We start from the raw sequence: 26,680 nt of genomic DNA, 5'->3' as shown, positions 1-26,680 counted from the left end.
GTGGGACGGGATAGATGGGGTGGGATTAGGTAGGGTGTGATGGGATGAGGTAGGATGAGATGGAATGGGATTGGATGGGATGTGGTGAGTGCAATGCATTGGGGTGGGATGAGGTGAGAGGGGTGGGATGCAGTAGGATGTGATGCATTGGGGTGGGATGGGGTGGGAATGAGGTGGGGCATTTGGAAGCTGAGGGGTGGAATGTCCCCCCGCTATGTATTCTCCCTCTCTCCATTCTGCATTTTTTCTCTCTATGATCTATGTTTACTGTCCCACTCCCTCACTCTCCCTCCCTCACCAGTCTGTATTCTTTCTTTGTCTCTCTTGGTCTGCATTTTTTTTTCTCTCTTCAGTCTGCTACCACTCTCTCTCTCTGCTCTGCACTCTCTCTTTCTTCACTCATCTCTCTCTTTGCTCTGCATTCTCTGTCTCTCCATGCCTGAGCTGGAGGCCCTGTATGTGCTGGCTACAGCTGTAATGACAGCAGTCGCTATGAAGGAAATTTACTCAAACCTTGTTGTAACTCCGTCCTGCTGACTCCTTGTCGCTGGGTCTCAGAGCCTGCAGCTGGGCATCGAGGATATCCAGTAATTGCTCCATTAGTTTGACAGAGGAGCTAACATCACCAGCATAAATGGGGCCTCTGGTGTGGTGAGACAGCTCGTTCGCAATATTAGCTGCATTCTCTCCACTCTTTATCTGCAGAGACAAGGTCCAAGATGACACAAATCAGCACAGGAAGATCCAAGTTGGTCAAATTTGCACAGGACGATCCATGTCAGAAAAATCAGTAAAGGAAGTAGGCTGTTGGACTCTTGCTGCGTCTGTGCGCTGGCCTAAATAGCCAAGTGGTTATGGTACTGGGCTTGTAACCCCAAGATCAAGAGTTCAAATCTCACAATGGCAAAACTATGAAACAATGTAACTTCATCTGAAACAGGTGGAAACATGTTTGTACTCAAAAGAGTTACACCTGTGATTTCAATTTTGGCGGAGAGGAGGGCTGTGGCCGCAGGGGTGACCAGGATCGGGGATGTGCTGGGTGGCGGAGGACTGGGCTGGATGCTCCCGCAGGAGTTGGCGCAACGCGCGTCTGTGAGTGTCCAGGTCGCAGCTGACGCCATCCAAGACCTGAGAACGGTCGTGCTCGGACCCGACGTTATTTTGGGTCTTGAGGTGGCCCAGGTGCGCGGTGGTCTTCCGTCTGAACGTTCCCCTGTTCGGACAGAATTCCACATTGGCCCCAAGCCCCGAACTCTCCCTCGGGTGCTGGTGCCCTGCAATATGAGCCGCCTCGGGGACATGCCCTCCGTGCCTTTTGGCACGGCAAAGAGGGGCTTTTTGTATGGACTGCTGCTTCACACCTTCCATTTTCTCGCCCTTGTCCGCCGCCTGGACACGCCCTGGCATGCCTTGTTGCCGTCCGGCGGCGGAGGCCCCCGATGGGAGGCCCTCTACGGAGGTGTCCTCCCTCTTTCTATCGGGGACCTGGGTTGGAGGGTGTTGCACGCAGCAGTCCCCTATAATAAGAGGATGCATAGGTTCACAGACTCTCAGGACACGTGCCCTTTTTGCGGTCTTGTGGAGTCCGTGGACCATGTATACATAGAGCGTTGTAGGCTGCACTCCCTTTTTAGTTATTTGAAAAACCTTTTATTGATGTTTTGTTTGCACTTCAGCCCCATGCTCCTGATCTATGGGCACCCGGTGCGGAAGGGGGTCGGGAAGGAGGAGGACCTCCTCGTGAATCTGCTCCTGGGCCTGGCCAAGTTGGCCATTAACAGGTCCAGGCAGTGGGCGATCGACAGGGGAGTCCCGCCCGATTGTTTGTCCCTCTTCCGCGGCTACGTTCGCTGCCGGATGTCCCTGGAGAGGGAGCACGCGGTGTCTGCTGACACGCTCGAGGCCTTCCGTGCTCGGTGGGCACCGCGGGGACTGGGGTGTTTTGTTGACCCCTTTAATCACATTTTAATTTAAAGTTTGTAAGGTTCCTTTAAACTTTGTCCTTGGTTTTACAGCTGACCTGAATTAGGGGCTGTGCCTGATTTATCCCAATTTTGTTGATTTAGTTTAATTGTTTTCATTTTAAAAGATTATCAAGAGTTCAAATCTCACAATGGCAAACTATGAAACAATGTAACTTCATCTGAAACGTGTTTGTACTTGAAAGAGTTAAGTCAGTCAGCTGAAAGTGGTTGCCTGAATAAGTTAATTAAAATGGTGGGTGTGAATCGGAGACTCAGTAACTTCTCTGTCCACTCCCAAGACCCACGTGCTGTAGTCAGCTCTCTTGCCCTCCCGCTAACCCGGGATCTCAAGCTTTGGCACAGGCTGTGGCAAGTCAAGGAGAAGGCAGTTGAACAAGAAACCTGTTTTCAGTGAGGCTGTTTGGCTGGCTTTGGCTCGATGAGTGGCAGCTGCTTATTTACACATACAGCAGATTGTGGTTTGACTAGCCGGGAAATAAAGTGGCAAAAACTGAGAGACAGGATTTGGCATTTGAAGCCCCTCGAAGCTGCTGAAAGCAATCAGCTTCTCCTGAAGGTTAAACTGTGCAACAGAATAGTACCCCTGCTGTGGGAATGCTTGTACTGTTGGATGACACGTCCTAGACTGGCACAGTGAAGCCTGCAATATGCCTACATCAATACAAAGGAGTGGACACCAATGGGCGGCTACTGCCAACAATACTTAAGTTAGAAAAGTGATACACTGAGCTTATCTACACTGACTACAGGGGGGCAAAGCATAGAATTTCACAGTGCATAAGGGAGCCATTTGGTACATTATGCCTGTGCTGGCTCTTTGAAAACATTATTCCACTTGACCCACCTCTCCTGCTTGTCCCCCATAGCCCCGCAAGATTATTTCTCTTTTTCAAGCACTTACCTAATTCATTTTTCAAAGTTACTATTAAATTTGCTTCCACCGCCCTTTCGGGCAGCGCATTCCAGATCACAACAACGTGCTGTGTGAAATGAATTCTCCTCGCCTCCCTGCTCTGATTCTTTTGCCAATTGTCTTAAATCTGTGCCCTCTGGTTACTGACCATCTTACTGGCAGAATTTTTATTTGCTCTCTGAATGTGGGCAATATTGGCAAGGTTGGGTTTATTATCCATCCCTGGTTGCTTGGAGAAGGTGATGGTGGGGTGCCTTCTTGAGCTACGGCAGATCTTGTGGTGATCCATAAGACGTTGATCCAGCAATGATGAACGGACAGAGATATGTGCAACTTGGAGGGATATGAGCGGCTGCGTCATTGCTGATAGATCAGATGGCTCTTTTCTTATTTTTAAAGTTGGTCATAGTTCAGAGGGCTTTAAATTATGCAGATTTAGTGGCATAGTGGCAATGTCACTGTACTAGTAATCTGGGGAGACAGGTTCAAATGTCACCACAGTGATGGGTAGAGTTTAAATTCAATTGAAAGGATCTGGAATTGAAAGCTAGTCTCAGTAATGGAACGCTCATTGATTGTCATAAACGAAATGTGTGGTTCTCTGATGTCCCTTTTAGGGAAGGAAATCTGCCACCCTCACCTGGCCTGGCCTACATGTGACTCCAGGCCCACAGCAATGTGGTTGACCCTTAACTGTTCTCAAGGGATGGACAAGAAATGTTGGCCTTGCCTACGGCACCCACGCCCCATAAGTAAGCGAAAAAGTGATTTAGCCACACAATGTGGGACACGGAGACCAGGAAGGACACGAGTGAGCCAGCTGTGTATTTACTGCAGAGCATGAATTTATTTTGGTGCCATTTCAGTGCTTGCGATGGTAGGCTTTGAACTGACAACCACCCCTTTGTTTGTCTAGTGCTGTCACCCGCTGGGCCACCTCTTTCTGTCAGCCGATTTTTAATCATCCATTAATCGCCTCTTCCCCACTAACTGGGCTCCAAAGCGTTGAGCGGAATTTTACACCCCACCGGGCGTAAAGTTGCGCATGGTGACATCAGGCGAGCGCCCTGGCGTCGTGGCAACCCCCGCGCGATATTTCGGTCGGCGGGCATGGGCGAGAGCCGGCTGCGCGCCCGCTGACAATTAAGAGGCCTATTAAAGCCTTTAAGCGAGGTAATCAATTGGTATTTTTCGCTGCCCGTCCAACCCTATGGTTGGCGGGCGGGCGGGCGGGCGAATCAGCCAGGCGGCTTTTCCACTTTTGAGGAAACCTCATCCATGGGCTGGATGAGGTTTATGGCATTAATTTAAAAAAAAGAATAAAAATGCTCGGGCGTAATTTTTATTATGTATGTGCTCATGTGCGTGAGTCCTACGCGGGGACGTTTTCTTTGATAGAACTTCCGAATCTTTATTTCTGATTTTAAAATTCTTCGGCCCCCTGAGGTGGCTCTGTGCCTTCAGGGAGCTTTCAGTGTGTGCTCCTCCCCCACCCTGCGCACCCGCAGACTTCAGCGCTCGCCCTCCTCTCCTCCCCCACCCCGGGCAGCGCTGAGCCCCTCAGCGCGCCTTTCACGCTGGCTGACCGTTAACTGGCCGGCCAGCGTGAAATCGTCCACCGCGCCCGCCCGAGTATCCTGCCTGTTGTTTCTACTTCTGCAAACAACCAAGCCGGGTTTTCTTAACACGTTCATTTTTAATCTTAATATTCATTTTGTCATTAACATGATTTAATCACAAAGAAATGCGTTTGTCCATGAACAAGACTGAATCTTGCTGACTCAGCAACTCTGGCTGCAGTATCTGTGGCAAGTTACATAAATCAGCACTAAAACTCCATTGGACCCTCGCTGTAATATTCCTTCTGAGGTTTTTGCTTGTTCATTGGAACACAGGGAGACTTTTTAACCCCTCAAGCCTGTTCCATCCTTCAAATAGATTCTGCCCATAATGCTATCTATCTGCCTCGGTGCCCTTTCCACTAATACCTTTTCATGTGGGATATAAAGGGTTAATACGATTACTATGAGTGATAAAGTGAGTTATGCTTATGAAAGCTGTCTCTCTCACTGCATTTTTCCACCACAACTCTTGGCCTACCCATCTGCTTATTGCTTTTCTCTATGTGTATAGAGATGAAGTTACTGTAGCCAATAAGCCTGAGCTGTTTATTTGTTTCTTTTACATTATGTCCTCTCCCACTAGCCTGCTTGCCTGCGAGAATATGATAGGACATGTTTATTAGGGACAGAAGAAAGCTATGAACAGACAAAACAGGCTCAGGCATGCGGCCAGGTGAAGCTGTATTGTGTATAAACGCTTGTCACAATAACTGTTTTTTGAGATGCTTCGGTTCGCTGAAGCACTCCCCTGCAATGCTTGTAATAAAATTTCCTGCTGTCAACTGACTCCAGACTCTGCTTTTCATCCCACAACCCCCTTGCCTAACAAAAATCTATCAATCTCAGTTTGGAAATTTTCAACTGAGCCCCAGCCTCAGGAACTTTTCAAAGGAGAGAGTTCCAGATTCCCGCTAGCTTTTTTGTGTGAAGAACACCTCGCTAAGCCTCCCTTGACAGCACCTTCCAAACCCATGACCTTTATCCCCTAGAAGGACAAGGGCAGCAGGCACCTGGAAGTTCCTCTCCAAGCCACTCACCATCCTGACTTGGAAATATATCACTGTTCCTTCACTGTCGTTGGGTCAAAATCCTGGAACTGCTCCCCCCTCCACACCACGTGGACTGCAGCAGTTCAAGAAGGCGTCTCACCACCACCTTCCCAGGGGCAATTCTGGGCAACAATGGGCTGCATGGCCTTTTTCTGTGCCGTACCGTTTCTATGATTTGAGTTAGGGATGGACAACAAAAGCTGTCTTTACCAGAAATGCTCATATTCCATGGAAGAATAAATAAAAAGGAAGAAGCTCCTGATATCCTGGCTCTAATTTTAAGGTTATGTCCCCTTTTTCTGGACTGTCCGCCAGAGAAAATAGTTTCTCTCTATCCACGCTATCAACTACTTTAATCATCTTAAGCAGCTCAGTTGGATCACTCCTTAAGCTTTTATACGCAAGAAAATACAAACTGATTCCAAGCAGCCTGTAGTTTTAATTTAACACTTTTAGCGCCATTTGCATTCTGCTGAAACTGCACCGTCTTCCCTTTAAGGTCAATATATCCTTCCTGATGTAAACTGCCCAGGTTGGAAGTCATCACTCGAGATAGGATTTATATAATTTATACATATCTGTTACTTAATTTCCACTTCTTTGGATGTCAGCCTTGAGATTAAGGCCAACATTCCATGAGCCTTTTTAATTTTCTTTTATACCTACCCAATATCTCTGACGGATTAAAAGCAAAACACTGTGGATGTTGGAAATCTGAAATAGGGACAGGAACTGCTGGAAAAGCTCAGCAGGTCAGGCAGCATCTGTTGACAGAGTTGACATTTCAAGTTGAATATTTTGACTCGAAACCTTACTCTGTTTCCCGCTCCACCAATGCTGCCAGGCCTGCTGAGCATTCCTGGCACTTTTTGTTTTTAGTCCTAACTTGGACCCTGCTATATGTTCGTGTTGTTTTTGGATCACTGATGTTGGTAATAGTGACACGTTAAGCTTGGAAAGATTAGAACTCTTTGTCTTTAACTTACCATGCTGCCATGTACACTTGAAGGACTGGTTTGAACTGGTTCCATTACACATCACATCAGTTTCTAGAGCAGGTGTGAATTGTGGCCCCCCAGAACACCTACACAGAATTGGTTCCTAGCTCTTTATAAATAGTTATGGATAATACAACAATATATAACAGGCCCATAAGTCTCTGTTTGTCGCAGTTACCTTTTGTGCCACTTGGTTTACCCAGGGCGAGGTGCAGTTGCTGAGATCTGGTCCTCTTGGGCTCCAGAGTCCGAGTGAAACCAGGCAGAGGTAGGAGGCGATACCTGCAACACAGAAAGAGACGGTATAATGGGTGCATGAGTTATCTCCATGATTGTATGTCTGCCACAAGTGACATATTAACGGCACCATAAACTCACAGCCATTTCATTACTATAGGAATTACAACGTGTGCTTGGCCACTAAATTCTAATTGCAGCATTTTAGCCGCTTCCATACTTGCCCTCAAACTGCTGCCTTTCTTCTTCTAGGCAGCAAAGGTTGTGGGTTTGGAAGGTGTTGGCAAAGGAGCTGTTGCAAGTTGCTTCAGTGCATATTATAGATGGCATACATGCAGTCACTGTAAGCCAATGGTGGAGGGTGTGAATGTCTAAGGTGACATATGGGCTATTGATTGAGCAGGCAGCTCTGGGGAATGAGGAATTGATGCCCAGCAGTGACGGGAATTGAGAAGCCAATGTCAGGCAGAGCAGGACCTGAGGAACTGATGCCAGGGAGTGCAGGAATGGAGAAACCGATGCCAGGTAGTGTGGGAATTGAGGAACCAATGCCAGGCAGTGTGGGAACTGAGGAACCGATGCCAGGCAGTGTGGGAACTGTGCAACTGATGCCAGGCAGTGTGGGAACTGAGGAACTGATGCCAGGCAGTGATAGTAACTGAGGAACTGATGCCAGGCAGTGTGGGATCTTAGGAACTGATGCCAGGCAGTGCGGGACCTTAGGAACTGATGCCAGGCAGTGTGAGAACTGAGGAACTGATGCCAGGCAGTGCAAGAACTGAGGAACTGATGCCAGGCAGTGCGGGAACTTAGGAACTGATGCCAGGCAGTGCGGGAAATTAGGAACTGATGCCAGCCAGTGTGGGGACTGAGGGATTGATGCCAGGCAGTGCGGGAGCTGAGGAACTGATGCCAGGCAGTGTGGGAACTGAGCTACTGATACAAGGCAGTGCTGGAACTGAGCAAGTGATGGCAGAAAGTTGGGAACTGAGCAACTGATGCCCGGCAGTGCGGAATGTTAGGAACTGAAGCCAGGCAGTGCGGGAACTTAGGAACTGATGCCAGGCAGTGTGGAAATTAAGGAACTGATGCCAGGCAGTGTGGCAAAAGAGGAACTGATGCATGCTGGTGTGAGCACTGAGGAACTGATGCCAGACTGTGTGGGAACTGAGGTACTGATGCCAGGCAGTGTGGGAACTGAGCAACTGATGCCAGGCAGTGCAGGATTTTAGGAACTGATGCATAGCAGTGTGGGAAACGTAGGAACTGATGCCAGGCAGTGTGGAAGCAGAGGAAAAGGTGCCAAGCAGTGTGGGAACTCAGGAATTGATGACAGGCAGTGTGGGAACTGAGGTACATATGGCAGGCAGTGCGGGAACTGAGGAACTGATGCCAGGCAGTGAGGGATCTTAGGAATTGATGCCAGGGATTGTGGGAACTGAGGAACTGAGGCCAGGCAGTGTGGCAACTGAGAACCTGATGCCAGGCAGTGCGGGATCTTAGGAACTGATGCCAAGCTGTGTTGGGAATTGAGGAACTGTTGCCAGGTGGTGTGGGAACTGATGATCTGATGCCAGACAGTGTGGGAACTGAAGTACTGATGCCAGGCAGTGCGGGAACTGAGGAGCTGATGCCAGGACATGTGGGAACTGAGCAACTGATGTCAGGCAGTGCAGGAATTGAGATACTGATGCCAGGCAGCACGGGATGTTAGGAACTGATGAAAAGCAGTGCGGGAATTTAGGAACGGATGCCAGGCAGTGTGGGAACCAAGGAATTGATGCTAAGCAGTGCGGGATCTTAGGAACTGATTCCAGGCAGTGCGGGAACTGAAGTACTGATGCTAGGCAGTGCGGGAATGAGGAACAGATGCCAGGCAGTGTGGGAACTTAGGATCTCATGCCAGGTAGTGAAGGAACCAATGATCTGATGCGAGGTAGTGTGGGAATCGAGGAAAAGATGCCAGACAGTGTGAGTACTTAGGAACAGATGCCAGGCAGTGCGGGACCTGAAGAACTGATGCCAGGCATTGTGGGAAAAGAAGTACTGATGCCAGGCAGTGTGGGAACTGAGGAACTGATGCCAGGAAATGTGGGAACTGAGGAACTGATGCCAGGCAGTGCGGGAACTGAGGTACTTATGCCAGGAAGTGTGGGGCTAATGATCTGATGCCAGGTAGTGTGGGAACTGAGCAACTGATGCCAGGCAGTGTGGGAACTGAGTAAATGATGCCAGGCAGTGCGGGAGTTGAGAAAGTGAAGCCAGGGTGTGCGGGATCATAGGAACTGATGCAAACAGTGCAGGATCTTAGGAACTGTTGCCAGGCAGTGCGGGAAAAAGGGAACTGATTGCAGGCAGTGTGGGAACTGAGGAACTGATGCCAGGCAGTGTGGGAACTGAGGAACTGATGCCAGGCTGTGCGGGATCTTAGGAACTGATGCAAGGCATTGTGGGAAATGAAGTACTGATGCCAGGCAGTGTGGGAACTGAGTAGTGGATGCTAGGCAGTGTGGGAACTGAGCAAGTGAAGCCAGGAAGTGTGGGAACTCAGGAATTCATGCCAGGCAGTGCGGGAAATGAGGTACTTATGCCAGGCAGTGTTGGGAACTTAGGAACTGATGCCAGATAGTGTGGGTCCGAATGATCTGATGCCAGGTAGTGTGGGAACTGAGGAACTGATGCCAGGCAGTGTGGGAGTTGAGCAACTGAAGCCAGGGTGTGCGGGATCATATGAACTGAGGCAAACAGTGCAGGATCTTAGGAACTGTTGCTAGGCAGTGCAGGAACTTAGGAACTGATTGCAGGCAGTGTGTGAACTGAGGAACTGATGCCAGGCAGTGCGGGATCTTAGGAACTGATGCCAGTTAGTGCAGGATTTTAAGAACTCATGTCAGTTACTGTGGGAAGTTAGGAACTGATGCCAGGCAGTGTGGGAACTCAGGAATTGATGCCAGGCAGTGCGGGAACAAGGGAACTGATGCTAGGCATTGTGGGAAAAGAAGTACTGATGCCAGGCAGTGTGGGAACTGAGCAACTGATGCCAGGCAGTGTGGGAACTGAGCAACAGATGCCAGGCAGTGCGGGAGTTGAGGAACTGAAGCCAGGGTGTGCGGGATCATAGGAACTGATGCAAACAGTGCAGGAGCTTAGGAACTGTTGCCAGGCAGTGTGGGAACTGAGGAACTGATGCCAGGCAGTGCGGGAAATGAAGTACAGATGCCAGGCAGTGTGTGAACTGAGGAACTGATGCCAGGCAGTCCGGGATCTTAGGAACTGATGCCAGACATTGTGGGAACTGAGTAGTGGATGCCAGGCAGTGTGGGAACTGAGGAACTGATACCAGGAAATGTGGGAACTGAGGAACTGATGCCAGGCAGTGTGGGAACTGAGCAAGTGATGCCAGGAAGTGTGGGAACTCAGGAGTTGATGCCAGGCAGTGCAGGAACTGAGGTACTTATACCAGGAAATGTTGGGAACTTAGGAACTGATGCCAGATAGTGTGGGAACTAATGATCTGATGCCAGGTAGTGTGGGAGCTGAGGAACTGAAGCCAGGGTGTGCGGGATCATATGAACTGATGCAAACAGTGCAGGAGCTTAGGAACTGTTGCCAGGCAGTGTGGGAACTTAGGAACTGATTTCTGGCAGTGCGGGAACAAGGTAACTGATGCTAGGCATTGTGGGAAAAGAAGGACTGATGCCAAGCAGTGTGGGAACTCAGGAATTGATGCCAGGCAGTGAGGGAACTGAGGAACTGGTGCCAGGCAGTGCGGGAACTGAGGAACTGATGCCAGGCATTGTGGGAACTGAAGAACCGATGCCAGGCAGTGAGGGAACTGAGGTACTGATGCCAGGCAGTGTGGGGACTGAGGAACCGATTCCAGGCAGTGTGGGAACTGAGCAACTGATGCCAGGCAGTGTGGGAACTGAGCAAGTAAAGCCAGGAAGTATGGGAACTCAGGAATTGATGCCAGGTAGTGTGGGAACTGAGGAACTTATGCCAGGTAGTATGGGACTAATGATCTGATGCCAGGTAGTGTGGGAACTGAGGAACAGATGCCGGGCAGTGTGGGAGTTGAGGAACTGAAGCCAGGGTGTGCAGGATCATAGGAACTGATGCAAACAGTGCAGGATCTTAGGAACTGTTGCCAGGCAGTGCGGTAACTTAGGAACAGATTGCAGGCAGTGTTTGAACTGAGGAACTGATGCCAGGCAGTGCGAGAAATGAAGTACTGATGCCAAGCAGTGTGGGAACAGAGGAACTGATGCCAGACAGTGCGGGAACTGAGGAACCGATGGCAGATAGTGTGGGAATCGAGGAAAAGATGCCAGGCATTGTGGGAAATGAAGTACTGATGCCAGGCAGTGTGGGAACTGAGTAGTGGATGCCAGGCAGTGTGGGAACTGAGGAGCTGATGCCAGGAAATGTGGGAACTGAGGAACTGATGCCAGGCAGTGTGGGAACTGAGCAAGTGATGCCGGGAAGTGTGGGAACTCAGGAGTTGATGCCAGGCAGTGCAGGAACTGAGGTACTTTTGCCAGACAGTGTTGGCAGCTGAGGAACTGGTGCCAGGCATTACAGGGACTGAAGAACTGATGCCAGGCAGTGTGGGAACTGAGGAACCTGTGCCAGGCAGTGTGGGAACTGAGGAACTGATGCCAGGCAGTGTGGGAACTGAGAAACTGATGCCAGGCAGTGCGGGAACTGAGCATGTAATGCCAGGAAATGTGGGAACTCAGGAATTGATGCCAAGCAGTGTGGGAACTGAGGTACTTATGCCAGGTAGTGTGGGACTAATGATCTGATGCCAGGTAGTGTGGGAAGTGAGCAACTGATGCCAGGCAGTGTGGGAACTGAGCAACAGATGCCAGGCAGTGCGGGAGTTGAGGAACTGAAGCCAGGGTGTGCGGGATCATAGGAACTGATGCAAACAGTGCAGGATCTTAGGAACTGTTGCCAGGCAGTGCGGGACCTTAGGAACTGATTGCAGGCAGTGTGGGAACTGAGGAACTGATGCCAGGCAGTGTGGGAACTGAGGAACTAATGCCAGGCAGTGCGGGATCTTAGGAACTGATGCCGGGCATTGTGGGAAATGAATAACTGATGCCAGGCAGTGTGGGAACTGAGGAGCTGATGCCAGGAAATGTGGGAACTGAGGAACTGAAGCCAGGCAGTGTGGGAACTGAGCAAATGATGCCGGGAAGTGTGGGAACTCAGGAGTTGATGCCAAGCAGTGCGGGAACTGAGGTACTTATGCCAGGTAGTGTGGGACTAATGATCTGATGCCAGGTAGTGTGGGAACTGGTCAACTGATGCCAGGCAGTGTGGGAACTGAGCAACAGATGCCAGGCAGTGCGGGAGTTGAGGAACTGAAGCCAGGGTGTGCAGGATCATAGGATCTGATGCAAACAGTGCAGGATTTTAGGAAGTGTTGCCAGGCAGTGCGGGAACTTAGGAACTGATTGCAGGCAGTTTGGGAACTGAGGAACTGATGCCAGACAGTGCAGGAAATGAAGTACTGATGCCAGGTAGTGTGGGAACTGAGGAACTGATGCCAGACAGTGCGGGAACTGAGGAACTGATGCCAGATAGTGTGGGAATCGAGGAAAAGATGCCGGGCAGTGTGGGAACTGAGGAACTGATGCCAGGCAGAGCAGGATCTTAGGAACTGATGACTGGCATTGTGGGAAATGAAGTACTGATGCCAGGCAGTGTGGAAACTGAGTAGTGGATGCCAGGCAGTGTGGGAACTGAGGAACTGATGCCAGGAAATGTGGGATCTGAGCAACTGATGCCAGGCAGTGTGGGAACTGAGCAAGTGATGCCAGGCAGTGCGGGAGTTGAGGAGCTGAAGCCAGGGTGTGCGGGATCATAGGAACTGATGCAAACAGTGCAGGATCTTAGGAAGTGTTGCCAGGCAGTGTGGGAACTTAGGAACTGATTGCAGGCAGTGTGGGAACTGAGGAACTGATGCCAGGCAGTGCGGGATCTTAGGAACTGATGCCAGGCATTGTGGGAAATGAAGTACTGATGCCAGGCAGTGTGGGAACTGAGTAGTGGATGCCAGGCAGTGTGGGAACTGAGGAACTGATGCCAAGCAGTCCGGGATCTTAGGAACTGATGCCAGGCAGTGCCGGAACTGAGGTACTTATGCCAGGCAGTGTTGGGAAGTTAGGAACTGATGCCAGATAGTGTGGGAACTAATGATCTGATGCCAGGTAGTGTGGGAAGTGAGGAACTGATGCCAGGTAGTGTGGGAGTTGAGCAACTGAAGCCAGGCAGTGCGGGATCTTAGGAACTGATGCCAGTTAGTGCAGGATTTTAAGAACTCATGCCAGTTACTGTTGGAAGTTAGGAACTGATGCCAGGCAGTGAGGCAACTGAGTAATTGATGCCAGGCAGTGTTGGGAATTGAGTAAGTGATGCCAGCAACTTTGGGAACTCAGGAGTTGATGCCAGGCAGTGCAGGAACTGAGGTACTTATTCCAGGCTGTGTTGGGAACAGAGGAACTGGTGCCAGGCACTGCGGGTACTGAGGAACTGATGCCAGGCATTGTGGGAACTGAAGAACTGATGCCAGGCAGTGAGGGAACTGAGGTACTGATGTCAGGCTGTGTGGGAACTGAGGAAAAGATGCCAGGCAGTGTGGGAACGGAGGAACTGATGCCAGGCAGTGTGGGAGTTGAGCAACTGAAGCCAGGGTGTGCGGGATCATAGGAACTGATGCAAACAGTGCAGGATCTTAGGAACTTTTGCCAGGCAGTGCAGGAACTTAGGAACTGACTGCAGGCAGTGTGTGAACTGAGGAACTGATGCCAGGCAGTGCGGGATCTAAGGAACTGATTCCAAGTTAGTGCAGATTTTAAGAACTCATGTCAGTTTCTGTGGGATGTTAGGAATTGATGCCAGGCAGTGCGGGAACAAGGTAACTGATGCTAGGCATTGTGGGAAAAGAAGTACTGATGCCAGGCAGTTAGGGAAATGAGGAACCGATGCCAGGCAGTGTGGGAACTGAGAAACTGATGCCAGGCAGTGTGGGAACTGAGGTACTGATGCCAGGCAGTGTGGGAACTGAGGAACCGTTGCCAGGCAGTATGGGAACTGCGAAACTGAAGCCAGGGTGTGCGTGATCATAGGAACTGAAGCAAACAGTGCAGGATCTTAGGAACTGTTGCCAGGCAGTGCGGGAACATAGGAAATGATTGCAGGCAGTGTGGGAACTGAGGAACTGATGCCAGGCAGTGTGGGAAATGAAGTACTGATGCCAGGCAGTGTGGGAACTGAGGAACTGATGCCAGGCATTGCGGGAACTGAGGAACTGATGGCAGATAATGTGGGAATCAAGGAACAGATGCCAGGCAGTGTGGGAACTGAGGAACTGATGCCAGGCAGTGTGGGATCTTAGGAACTGATGCCAGGCATTGTGGGAAATGAAGTACTGATGCCAGGTAGTGTGGGAACTGAGTAGTGGATGCCAGGCAGTGTGGGAACTGAGGAACTGATTCCAGGAAATGTGGGAACTGAGGAACTGATGCCAGTCAGTGTGGGAACTGAGCTATTTTTGCCAGGCAGTGTTGTGAACTGAGGAACTGGTGCCTGGCAGTGCAGGAACTTAGGAATTGATGCCAGGCATTGTGGGAACTGAAGAACTGATGCCAGGCAGTGAGGGAACTAAGGTACTGATGTCAGGCAGTGTGGGAACTGAGCAACTGATGCCAGGCAGTGCGGGAACTGAGCAAGTAATGCCAGGATGTGTGGGAACTCAGGAATTGATGCCAGGTAGTGCGAGAACCGAGGTACTTATGCCAGGTAGTATCGGACTAATGATCTGATGCCAGGTAGTGTGGGAACTGAGCAACAGCTGCCAGGCAGTGTGGGAGTTCAGGAACTGAAGGCAGGGTGTGCGGGATCATACGAACTGATGCAAACAGTGCAGGATCTTAGGAAGTGTTGCCAGACAGTGCGGGAACTTAGGAACTGATTGCAGGTAGTGTGGGAACTGAGGAACTGATGCCAGGCAGTGCGGGAAATGAAGTACTGATGCCAGGCAGTGTGGGAACTGAGGAACTGATGCCCGACAGTGCGGGAACTGAGGAACTGATGCCAGGTAGTGTGGGAATCGAGGAAAAGATGCCAGGCAGTGTGGGAACTGAGGAACTGATGCCAGGCAGTGTGGGATCTTAGGAACTGATGCCAGGCCTTGTGGGAAATGAAGTACTGATGCCAGGCAGTGTGGGAACTGAGTAGTGGATGCCAGGCAGTGTGGGAACTGAGGAACTGATGCCAGGAAATGTGGGACGTGAGCAACTGATGCCAGGCAGTGTGGGAACTGAGCAAGTGATTCCAGAAAGTGGGGGAACTCAGGAGTTGATGCCAGCAGTGCCGGAGCTGAGGTACTTATGCCAGACAGTGTTGGGAACTTAGGAACTGATGCCAGATAGTGTGGGAACTAATGATCTGATGCCAGGTAGTGAGGGAACTGACGAACTATGCCATGCAGTGTGTGAGTTAAGCAATTGAAGCCAGGGTGTGCGGGATCATAGGAACTGATGCAAACAGTGCAGGATCTTAGGAACTGTTTCCAGGCAGTGCAGGAACTTAGGAACCCATTGCAGGCAGTGTGTGAACTGAGGAACTGATGCCAGGCAGTGCGGGATCTTAGGAACTGATGCCAGTTAGTGCAGGATTTTAAGAACTCATGTCAGTTACTGTGGGAAGTTAGGAACTGATGCCAGGCAGTGTGGGAACTCAGGAATTGATGCCAGGCAGTGCGGGAACAAGGGAACTGATGCTAGGCATTGTGGGAAAAGAAGTACTGATGCCAGGCAGTGTGGGAACTGAGCAACTGATGCCAGGCAGTGTGGGAACTGAGCAACAGATGCCAGGCAGTGCGGGAGTTGAGGAACTGAAGCCAGGGTGTGCGGGATCATAGGAACTGATGCAAACAGTGCAGGAGCTTAGGAACTGTTGCCAGGCAGTGTGGGAACTGAGGAACTGATGCCAGGCAGTGCGGGAAATGAAGTACAGATGCCAGGCAGTGTGTGAACTGAGGAACTGATGCCAGGCAGTCCGGGATCTTAGGAACTGATGCCAGACATTGTGGGAACTGAGTAGTGGATGCCAGGCAGTGTGGGAACTGAGGAACTGATACCAGGAAATGTGGGAACTGAGGAACTGATGCCAGGCAGTGTGGGAACTGAGCAAGTGATGCCAGGAAGTGTGGGAACTCAGGAGTTGATGCCAGGCAGTGCAGGAACTGAGGTACTTATACCAGGAAATGTTGGGAACTTAGGAACTGATGCCAGATAGTGTGGGAACTAATGATCTGATGCCAGGTAGTGTGGGAGCTGAGGAACTGAAGCCAGGGTGTGCGGGATCATATGAACTGATGCAAACAGTGCAGGAGCTTAGGAACTGTTGCCAGGCAGTGTGGGAACTTAGGAACTGATTTCTGGCAGTGCGGGAACAAGGTAACTGATGCTAGGCATTGTGGGAAAAGAAGGACTGATGCCAAGCAGTGTGGGAGCTCAGGAATTGATGCCAGGCAGTGAGGGAACTGAGGAACTGGTGCCAGGCAGTGCGGGAACTGAGGAACTGATGCCAGGCATTGTGGGAACTGAAGAACCGATGCCAGGCAGTGAGGGAACTGAGGTACTGATGCCAGGCAGTGTGGGGACTGAGGAACCGATTCCAGGCAGTGTGGGAACTGAGCAACTGATGCCAGGCAGTGTGGGAACTGAGCAAGTAAAGCCAGGAAGTATGGGAACTCAGGAATTGATGCCAGGTAGTGTGGGAACTGAGGAACTTATGCCAGGTAGTATGGGACTAATGATCTGATGCCAGGTAGTGTGGGAACTGAGGAACAGATGCCGGGCAGTGTGGGAGTTGAGGAACTGAAGCCAGGGTGTGCAGGATCATAGGAACTGATGCAAACAGTGCAGGATCTTAGGAACTGTTGCCAGGCAGTGCGGTAACTTAGGAACAGATTGCAGGCAGTGTTTGAACTGAGGAACTGATGCCAGGCAGTGCGAGAAATGAAGTACTGATGCCAAGCAGTGTGGGAACAGAGGAACTGATGCCAGACAGTGCGGGAACTGAGGAACCGATGGCAGATAGTGTGGGAATCGAGGAAAAGATGCCAGGCATTGTGGGAAATGAAGTACTGATGCCAGGCAGTGTGGGAACTGAGTAGTGGATGCCAGGCAGTGTGGGAACTGAGGAGCTGATGCCAGGAAATGTGGGAACTGAGGAACTGATGCCAGGCAGTGTGGGAACTGAGCAAGTGATGCCGGGAAGTGTGGGAACTCAGGAGTTGATGCCAGGCAGTGCAGGAACTGAGGTACTTTTGCCAGACAGTGTTGGCAGCTGAGGAACTGGTGCCAGGCATTACAGGGACTGAAGAACTGATGCCAGGCAGTGTGGGAACTGAGGAACCTGTGCCAGGCAGTGTGGGAACTGAGGAACTGATGCCAGGCAGTGTGGGAACTGAGAAACTGATGCCAGGCAGTGCGGGAACTGAGCATGTAATGCCAGGAAATGTGGGAACTCAGGAATTGATGCCAAGCAGTGTGGGAACTGAGGTACTTATGCCAGGTAGTGTGGGACTAATGATCTGATGCCAGGTAGTGTGGGAAGTGAGCAACTGATGCCAGGCAGTGTGGGAACTGAGCAACAGATGCCAGGCAGTGCGGGAGTTGAGGAACTGAAGCCAGGGTGTGCGGGATCATAGGAACTGATGCAAACAGTGCAGGATCTTAGGAACTGTTGCCAGGCAGTGCGGGACCTTAGGAACTGATTGCAGGCAGTGTGGGAACTGAGGAACTGATGCCAGGCAGTGTGGGAACTGAGGAACTAATGCCAGGCAGTGCGGGATCTTAGGAACTGATGCCGGGCATTGTGGGAAATGAATAACTGATGCCAGGCAGTGTGGGAACTGAGGAGCTGATGCCAGGAAATGTGGGAACTGAGGAACTGAAGCCAGGCAGTGTGGGAACTGAGCAAATGATGCCGGGAAGTGTGGGAACTCAGGAGTTGATGCCAAGCAGTGCGGGAACTGAGGTACTTATGCCAGGTAGTGTGGGACTAATGATCTGATGCCAGGTAGTGTGGGAACTGGTCAACTGATGCCAGGCAGTGTGGGAACTGAGCAACAGATGCCAGGCAGTGCGGGAGTTGAGGAACTGAAGCCAGGGTGTGCAGGATCATAGGATCTGATGCAAACAGTGCAGGATTTTAGGAAGTGTTGCCAGGCAGTGCGGGAACTTAGGAACTGATTGCAGGCAGTTTGGGAACTGAGGAACTGATGCCAGACAGTGCAGGAAATGAAGTACTGATGCCAGGTAGTGTGGGAACTGAGGAACTGATGCCAGACAGTGCGGGAACTGAGGAACTGATGCCAGATAGTGTGGGAATCGAGGAAAAGATGCCGGGCAGTGTGGGAACTGAGGAACTGATGCCAGGCAGAGCAGGATCTTAGGAACTGATGACTGGCATTGTGGGAAATGAAGTACTGATGCCAGGCAGTGTGGAAACTGAGTAGTGGATGCCAGGCAGTGTGGGAACTGAGGAACTGATGCCAGGAAATGTGGGATCTGAGCAACTGATGCCAGGCAGTGTGGGAACTGAGCAAGTGATGCCAGGCAGTGCGGGAGTTGAGGAGCTGAAGCCAGGGTGTGCGGGATCATAGGAACTGATGCAAACAGTGCAGGATCTTAGGAAGTGTTGCCAGGCAGTGTGGGAACTTAGGAACTGATTGCAGGCAGTGTGGGAACTGAGGAACTGATGCCAGGCAGTGCGGGATCTTAGGAACTGATGCCAGGCATTGTGGGAAATGAAGTACTGATGCCAGGCAGTGTGGGAACTGAGTAGTGGATGCCAGGCAGTGTGGGAACTGAGGAACTGATGCCAAGCAGTCCGGGATCTTAGGAACTGATGCCAGGCAGTGCCGGAACTGAGGTACTTATGCCAGGCAGTGTTGGGAAGTTAGGAACTGATGCCAGATAGTGTGGGAACTAATGATCTGATGCCAGGTAGTGTGGGAAGTGAGGAACTGATGCCAGGTAGTGTGGGAGTTGAGCAACTGAAGCCAGGCAGTGCGGGATCTTAGGAACTGATGCCAGTTAGTGCAGGATTTTAAGAACTCATGCCAGTTACTGTTGGAAGTTAGGAACTGATGCCAGGCAGTGAGGCAACTGAGTAATTGATGCCAGGCAGTGTTGGGAATTGAGTAAGTGATGCCAGCAACTTTGGGAACTCAGGAGTTGATGCCAGGCAGTGCAGGAACTGAGGTACTTATTCCAGGCTGTGTTGGGAACAGAGGAACTGGTGCCAGGCACTGCGGGTACTGAGGAACTGATGCCAGGCATTGTGGGAACTGAAGAACGGATGCCAGGCAGTGAGGGAACTGAGGTACTGATGTCAGGCTGTGTGGGAACTGAGGAAAAGATGCCAGGCAGTGTGGGAACGGAGGAACTGATGCCAGGCAGTGTGGGAGTTGAGCAACTGAAGCCAGGGTGTGCGGGATCATAGGAACTGATGCAAACAGTGCAGGATCTTAGGAACTTTTGCCAGGCAGTGCAGGAACTTAGGAACTGACTGCAGGCAGTGTGTGAACTGAGGAACTGATGCCAGGCAGTGCGGGATCTAAGGAACTGATTCCAAGTTAGTGCAGATTTTAAGAACTCATGTCAGTTTCTGTGGGATGTTAGGAATTGATGCCAGGCAGTGCGGGAACAAGGTAACTGATGCTAGGCATTGTGGGAAAAGAAGTACTGATGCCAGGCAGTGAGGGAAATGAGGAACCGATGCCAGGCAGTGTGGGAACTGAGAAACTGATGCCAGGCAGTGTGGGAACTGAGGTACTGATGCCAGGCAGTGTGGGAACTGAGGAACCGTTGCCAGGCAGTATGGGAACTGCGAAACTGAAGCCAGGGTGTGCGTGATCATAGGAACTGAAGCAAACAGTGCAGGATCTTAGGAACTGTTGCCAGGCAGTGCGGGAACATAGGAAATGATTGCAGGCAGTGTGGGAACTGAGGAACTGATGCCAGGCAGTGTGGGAAATGAAGTACTGATGCCAGGCAGTGTGGGAACTGAGGAACTGATGCCAGGCATTGCGGGAACTGAGGAACTGATGGCAGATAATGTGGGAATCAAGGAACAGATGCCAGGCAGTGTGGGAACTGAGGAACTGATGCCAGGCAGTGTGGGATCTTAGGAACTGATGCCAGGCATTGTGGGAAATGAAGTACTGATGCCAGGTAGTGTGGGAACTGAGTAGTGGATGCCAGGCAGTGTGGGAACTGAGGAACTGATTCCAGGAAATGTGGGAACTGAGGAACTGATGCCAGTCAGTGTGGGAACTGAGCTATTTTTGCCAGGCAGTGTTGTGAACTGAGGAACTGGTGCCTGGCAGTGCAGGAACTTAGGAATTGATGCCAGGCATTGTGGGAACTGAAGAACTGATGCCAGGCAGTGAGGGAACTAAGGTACTGATGTCAGGCAGTGTGGGAACTGAGCAACTGATGCCAGGCAGTGCGGGAACTGAGCAAGTAATGCCAGGATGTGTGGGAACTCAGGAATTGATGCCAGGTAGTGCGAGAACCGAGGTACTTATGCCAGGTAGTATGGGACTAATGATCTGATGCCAGGTAGTGTGGGAACTGAGCAACAGCTGCCAGGCAGTGTGGGAGTTCAGGAACTGAAGGCAGGGTGTGCGGGATCATACGAACTGATGCAAACAGTGCAGGATCTTAGGAAGTGTTGCCAGACAGTGCGGGAACTTAGGAACTGATTGCAGGTAGTGTGGGAACTGAGGAACTGATGCCAGGCAGTGCGGGAAATGAAGTACTGATGCCAGGCAGTGTGGGAACTGAGGAACTGATGCCCGACAGTGCGGGAACTGAGGAACTGATGCCAGGTAGTGTGGGAATCGAGGAAAAGATGCCAGGCAGTGTGGGAACTGAGGAACTGATGCCAGGCAGTGTGGGATCTTAGGAACTGATGCCAGGCCTTGTGGGAAATGAAGTACTGATGCCAGGCAGTGTGGGAACTGAGTAGTGGATGCCAGGCAGTGTGGGAACTGAGGAACTGATGCCAGGAAATGTGGGACGTGAGCAACTGATGCCAGGCAGTGTGGGAACTGAGCAAGTGATTCCAGAAAGTGGGGGAACTCAGGAGTTGATGCCAGCAGTGCCGGAGCTGAGGTACTTATGCCAGACAGTGTTGGGAACTTAGGAACTGATGCCAGATAGTGTGGGAACTAATGATCTGATGCCAGGTAGTGAGGGAACTGACGAACTATGCCATGCAGTGTGTGAGTTAAGCAATTGAAGCCAGGGTGTGCGGGATCATAGGAACTGATGCAAACAGTGCAGGATCTTAGGAACTGTTTCCAGGCAGTGCAGGAACTTAGGAACCCATTGCAGGCAGTGTGTGAACTGAGGAACTGATGCCAGGCAGTGCGGGATCTTAGGAACTGATGCCAGTTAGTGCAGGATTTTAAGAACTCATGCCAGTTACTGTGGGAAGTTAGGAATTGATGCCAGGCAGTGAGGCAACTGAGTAATTGATGCCAGGCAGTGTTGGGAACTGAGAAAGTGATGCCAGGAAGTGGGGGAACTCAGGAGTTGATGCCAGGCTTTGAGGGAACTGAGGTAATGATGCCAGGCAGTGTGGGAACTGAGGAACTGATGCCAGGCATTGTGGGAACTGAGGAACCGATGCCAGGCAGTGAGGGAACTGAGGTAATGATGCCAGGCAGTGTGGGAACTGAGGAAAAGATGCCAGGCAATGTGGGAACTGATGAACCGATGCCAGGCAGTGTGGGAGTTGAACAACTGAAGCCAGGGTGTGCGGGATCATAGGAACTGATTCAAACAGTGCAGGATCTTAGGAACTTTTGCCAGGCAGTGCAGGAACTTAGGAATTGACTGCAGGCAGTGTGTGAACTGAGGAACTGATGCCAGGCAGTGCGGGATCTTAGGAACTGATTCCAAGTTAGTGCAGGATTTTCAGAACTCATGTCAGTTACTGTGGGAAGTTAGGAACTGATGCCAGGCAGTGAGGCAACTGAGTAATTGATGCCAGGCAGTGAGGGAAATGAGGAACTGGTGCCAGGCAGTGCGGGAACTGAGGAACTGATGCCAGGCAGTGAGGGAACTGAGGAACCGATGCCAGGCAGTGTGGGAACTGAGAAACTGATGCCAGGCAGTGTGGGAACTGACGTACTGATGCCAGGCAGTGTGGGAACTGAGGAACCGATGCCAGGCAGTGTGAGAACTGCGAAACTGAAGCCAGGGTGTGCGTGATCATAGGAACTGATACAAACAGTGCAGGATCTTAGAAACTGTTGCCAGGCAGTGTGGGAACATAGGAAATGATTGCAGGCAGTGTGGGAACTGAGGAACTGATGCCAGGCATTGCGGGAACTGAGGAACTGATGGCAGATAGTGTGGGAATCGAGGAACATATGCCAGGCAGTGTGGGAACTGAGGAACTGATGCCAGGCAGTGTGGGATCTTAGGAACTGATGCCAGGCATTGTGGGAAATGAAGTACTGATGCCAGGCAGTGTGGGAACTGAGTAGTGGATTCCAGGCAGTGTGGGAACTGAGGAACTGATGCCAGGAAATGTCGGAACTGAGGAACTGATGCCAGTCAGTGTGGGAACTGAGCAAGTGATGCCACGAAGTGTGGGAACTCAGGAGTTGATGCCAGGCAGTGCAGGAGCTGAGCTACTTTTGCCAGGCAGTGTTGTGAACTGAGGAACTGGTGCGTGGAAGTGCAGGAACTTAGGAACTGATGCCAGGCATTGTGGGAACTGAAGAACAGATGCCAGGGAGTGAGGGAACTGAGGTACTGATGCCAGGCAGTGTGGGAACTGAGGAACCGATTCCAGGCAGTGTGGGAACTGAGCAACTGATGCCAGGCAGTGTGGGAACTGAGCAAGTAAAGCTAGGAAGTGTGGGAACTCAGGAATTGATGCCAGGTAGTGCGGGAACTGAGGTACTTATGCCAGGTAGTATGGGACTAATGATCTGTTGCCAGGTAGTGTGGGAACTGAGGAACAGAAGCTGGGCAGTGTGGGAGTTGAGGAACTGAAGCCAGGGTGTGCAGGATCATAGGAACTGATGCAAACAGTGCAGGATCTTAGGAACTGTTGCCAGGCAGTGCGGTAACTTAGGAACTGATTGCAGGCAGTGTTTGAACTGAGGAACTGATGCCAGGCAGTGCGAGAAATGAAGTACTGATGCCAAACAGTGTGGGAACTGAGGAACTGACGCCAGACAGTGCGGGAACTGAGGAACCGATGGCAGATAGTGTGGGAATCGAGGAAAAGATGCCAGGCAGTGTGGGAACTGAGGAACAGATGCCAGGCAGTGTGGGATCTTAGGAACTGATACCAGGCATTGTGGGAAATGAAGTACTGATGCCAGGCAGTGTGGAAACTGAGTAGTGGATGCCAGGCAGTGTGGGAACTGAGGAGCTGATGCCAGGAAATGTGGGAACTGAGGAACTGATGCCAGGCAGTGTGGGAACTGAGCACGTGTTGCCAGGAAGTGTGGGAACTCAGGAGTTGATGCCAGGCAGTGCAGGAACTGAGGTACTTTTGCCAGACAGTGTTGGCAGCTGAGGAACTGGTGCCAGCCATTGCGGGAACTGAAGAACTGATGCCAGGCATTGTGGGAACTGAGGAACTGCTGCCAGGCAGTGCGGGAACTGAGCATGTAATGCCAGGAAATGTGGGAACTCAGGAATTGATGCCAAGCAGTGCGGGAACTGAGGTACCTATGCCAGGTAGTGTGGGACTAATGATCTGATGCCAGGTAGTGTGGGAATTGAGCAACTGATGCCAGGCAGTGTGGGAACTGAGCAACAGATGCCAGGCAGTGCGGGAGTTGAGGAACTGAAGCCAGGGTGTGCGGGATCATAGGAACTGATGCAAATAGTGCAGGATCTTAGGAACTGTTGCCAGGCAGTGCGGGAACTGAGGAACTGATGCCAGGCAGTGTGGGAACTGAGGAACTGTTGCCAGGCAATGTGGGAACTGAGGAACTGATGCCAGATAGTGTGGGAATCGAGGAACAGATGCCAGGCTGTGTGGGAACTGAGGAACTAATGCCAGGCAGTGCGGGATCTTAGGAACTGATGCCGGGCATTGTGGGAAATGAATAACTGATGCCAGGCAGTGTGGGAACTGAGTAGTGGATGCCAGGCAGTGTGGGAACTGAGGAGCTGATGCCAGGAAATGTGGGAACTGAGGAACTGATGCCAGGCAGTGTGGGAACTGAGCAAGTGATGCCAGGAAGTGTGGGAACTCAGGAGTTGATGCCAAGCAGTGCGGGAACTGAGGTACTTATGCCAGGTATTGTGGGACTAATGATCTGATGCCAGGTAGTGTGGGAACTGAGCAACTGATGCCAGGCAGTGCGGGAGTTGAGGAACTGAAGCCAGGGTGTGCGGGATCATAGGAACTGATGCAAAAAGTGCAGGATCTTAGGAACTGTTGCCAGGCCGTGCGGGAACTTAGGAACTGATTGCAGGCAGTGTGGGAACTGAGGAACTGATGCCAGGCTGTGCGGGAAATGATGTACTGATGCCAAGCAGTGTGGGAACTGAGGAACCGATGGCAGATAGTGTGGGAATCGAGGAAAAGATGCCAGGCAGTGTGGGAACTAGGGAATTGATGGCAGGCAGTGCGGGATCTTAGGAACTGATGCCAGGCATTGTGGGAAATGAAGTACTGATGCCAGGCAGTGCGAGAACTGAGGATGTAATGCCAGGAAATGTGGGAACTCAGGAATTGATGCCAAGCAGTGCGGGAACTGAGGTACCTATGCCAGGTAGTGTGGGACTAATGATCTGATGCCAGGTAGTGTGGGAACTGAGCAACTGATGCCAGGCAGTGTGGGAACTGAGCAACAGATGCCAGGCAGTGCGGGAGTTGAGGAACTGAAGCCAGGGTGTGCGGGATCATAGGAACTGATGCAAACAGTGCGGGATCTTAGGAACTGTTGCCAGGCAGTGCGGGAACTGAGGAACTGATTGCAGGCAGTGTGGGAACTGAGGAACTGATGCCAGGCAATGTGGGAACTGAGGAACTGATGCCAGATAGTGTGGGAATCGAGGAACAGATGCCAGGCTGTGTGGGAACTGAGGAACTAATGCCAGGCAGTGCGGGATCTTAGGAACTGATGCCGGGCATTGTGGGAAATGAATAACTGATGCCAGGCAGTGTGGGAACTGAGTAGTGGATGCCAGGCAGTGTGGGAACTGAGGAGCTGATGCCAGGAAATGTGGGAACTGAGGAACTGATGCCAGGCAGTGTGGGAACTGAGCAAGTGATGCCGGGAAGTGTGGGAACTGAGCAAGTGATGCCAGGCAGTGCGGGAGTTGTGGAACTGAAGCCAGGGTGTGCGGGATCATAGGAACTGATGCAAACAGTGCAGGATCTTAGGAAGTGTTGCCAGGCAGTGCCGGAAGTTAGGAACTGATTGCAGGCAGTAAGGGAACTGAGGAACTGATGCCAGATAGTGTGGGAATCGAGGAAAAGATGCCAGGCAGTGTGGGAACTGAGGAACTGATGCCAGGGAGAGCAGGATGTTAGGAACTCATGCCAGGCATTGTGGGAAATGAAGTACTGATGCCAGGCAGTGTGGAAACTGAGTAGTGGATGCCAGGCAGTGTGGGAACTGAGGAACTGATGCGAGGAAATGTGGGATCTGAGCAACTGATGCCAGGCAGTGTGGGAACTGAGCAAGTGATGCCAGGCAGTGCGGGAGTTGAGGAACGGAAGCCAGGGTGTGCGGGATCATAGGAACTGATGCCAGGCAGTGCATGATCTTAGGAAGTGTTGCCAGGCAGTGTGGGAACTTAGGAACTGATTGCAGGCAGTGTGGGAACTGAGGAACTGATGCCAGGCAGTGCGGGATCTTAGGAACTGATGCCAGGCATTGTGGGAAATGAAGTACTGATGCCAGGCAGTGTGGGAACTGAGGAACTGATACCAGGCATTGCGGGAGCTGAGGAAATGATGGCAGATATTGTGGGAATCGCGGAACAGATGCCAGGCAGTGTGGGAACTGAGGAACTGATGCCAGTCAGTGTGGGATCTTAGGAACTGATACCAGACATTGTGGGAAATGAAGTACTGATGCCAGGCAGTGTGGGAACTGAGGAACTGATGCCAGGAAATGTGGGAACTGAGGAACTGATGCCAGACAGTGTGGGAACTGAGCAAGTGATGCCAGGAAGTGTGGGAACTCAGGAGTTGATGCCAGGCAGTGCAGGAACTGAGCTACTTTTGCCAGGCAGTGTTGTGAACTGAGGAACTGGTGCCTGGCAGTGCAGGAACTTAGGAACTGATGCCAGGCAGTGAGGGAACTGAGGTACCGATGCCAGGAAGTGTGGGAACTGAGGAACCGATTCCAGGCAGTGTGGGAACTGAGCAACTGATGCCAGGCAGTGCGGGAACTGAGCACGTAATGTCAGGAAGTGTGGGAACTCAGGAATTGATGCCAGGTAGTGCAGGATTTGAGTTACTTATGCCAGGTAGTATGGGACTAATGATGTGATCCCAGGTAGTGTGGGAACTGAGGCACTATGCCAGGCAGTATGGGAGTTGAGCAACTAAAGCCAGGGTGTGCGGGATCATATGAACTGATGCAAACAGTGCAGGATCTTAGGAACTGTTGCCAGGCAGTGCAGGAACTTAGGAACTGACTGCAGACAGTGTGTGAACTGAGGAACTGATGCCAGGCAGTGCGGGATCTTAGGAACTGATTCCAAGTTAGTGCAGGATTTTAAGAACTCATGTCAGTTACTGTGGGAAGTTAGGAACTGATGCCAGGCAGTCAGGCAACTGGGTAATTGAT

General features: G+C 51.3%; 1 protein-coding gene across 1 annotated transcript in view; it reads right to left on the bottom strand.

Annotated features, from left to right (window-relative positions):
- LOC121271227 (adhesion G protein-coupled receptor L1-like) overlaps positions 1 to 26,680 on the bottom strand; it is a 1,693,562-nt gene that overhangs the window by 97,039 nt on the left and 1,569,843 nt on the right. The window contains exons 7-8 of the mRNA XM_041177054.1: positions 6,749 to 6,852; positions 514 to 699 (exon numbers count right to left, since the gene is read on the bottom strand). Coding sequence (XP_041032988.1) covers positions 514 to 699; positions 6,749 to 6,852 — 290 coding nt within the window. The remainder of the gene's footprint in view (positions 1 to 513; positions 700 to 6,748; positions 6,853 to 26,680) is intronic.

This window comes from Carcharodon carcharias, chromosome 30 (genome assembly GCF_017639515.1).
Source record: "Carcharodon carcharias isolate sCarCar2 chromosome 30, sCarCar2.pri, whole genome shotgun sequence".
Taxonomy (NCBI): domain Eukaryota; kingdom Metazoa; phylum Chordata; class Chondrichthyes; order Lamniformes; family Lamnidae; genus Carcharodon; species Carcharodon carcharias.
The sequence above is the reverse complement of the archived record's forward strand: the minus strand, read 5'-3'. Positions and strand labels throughout refer to the sequence as shown.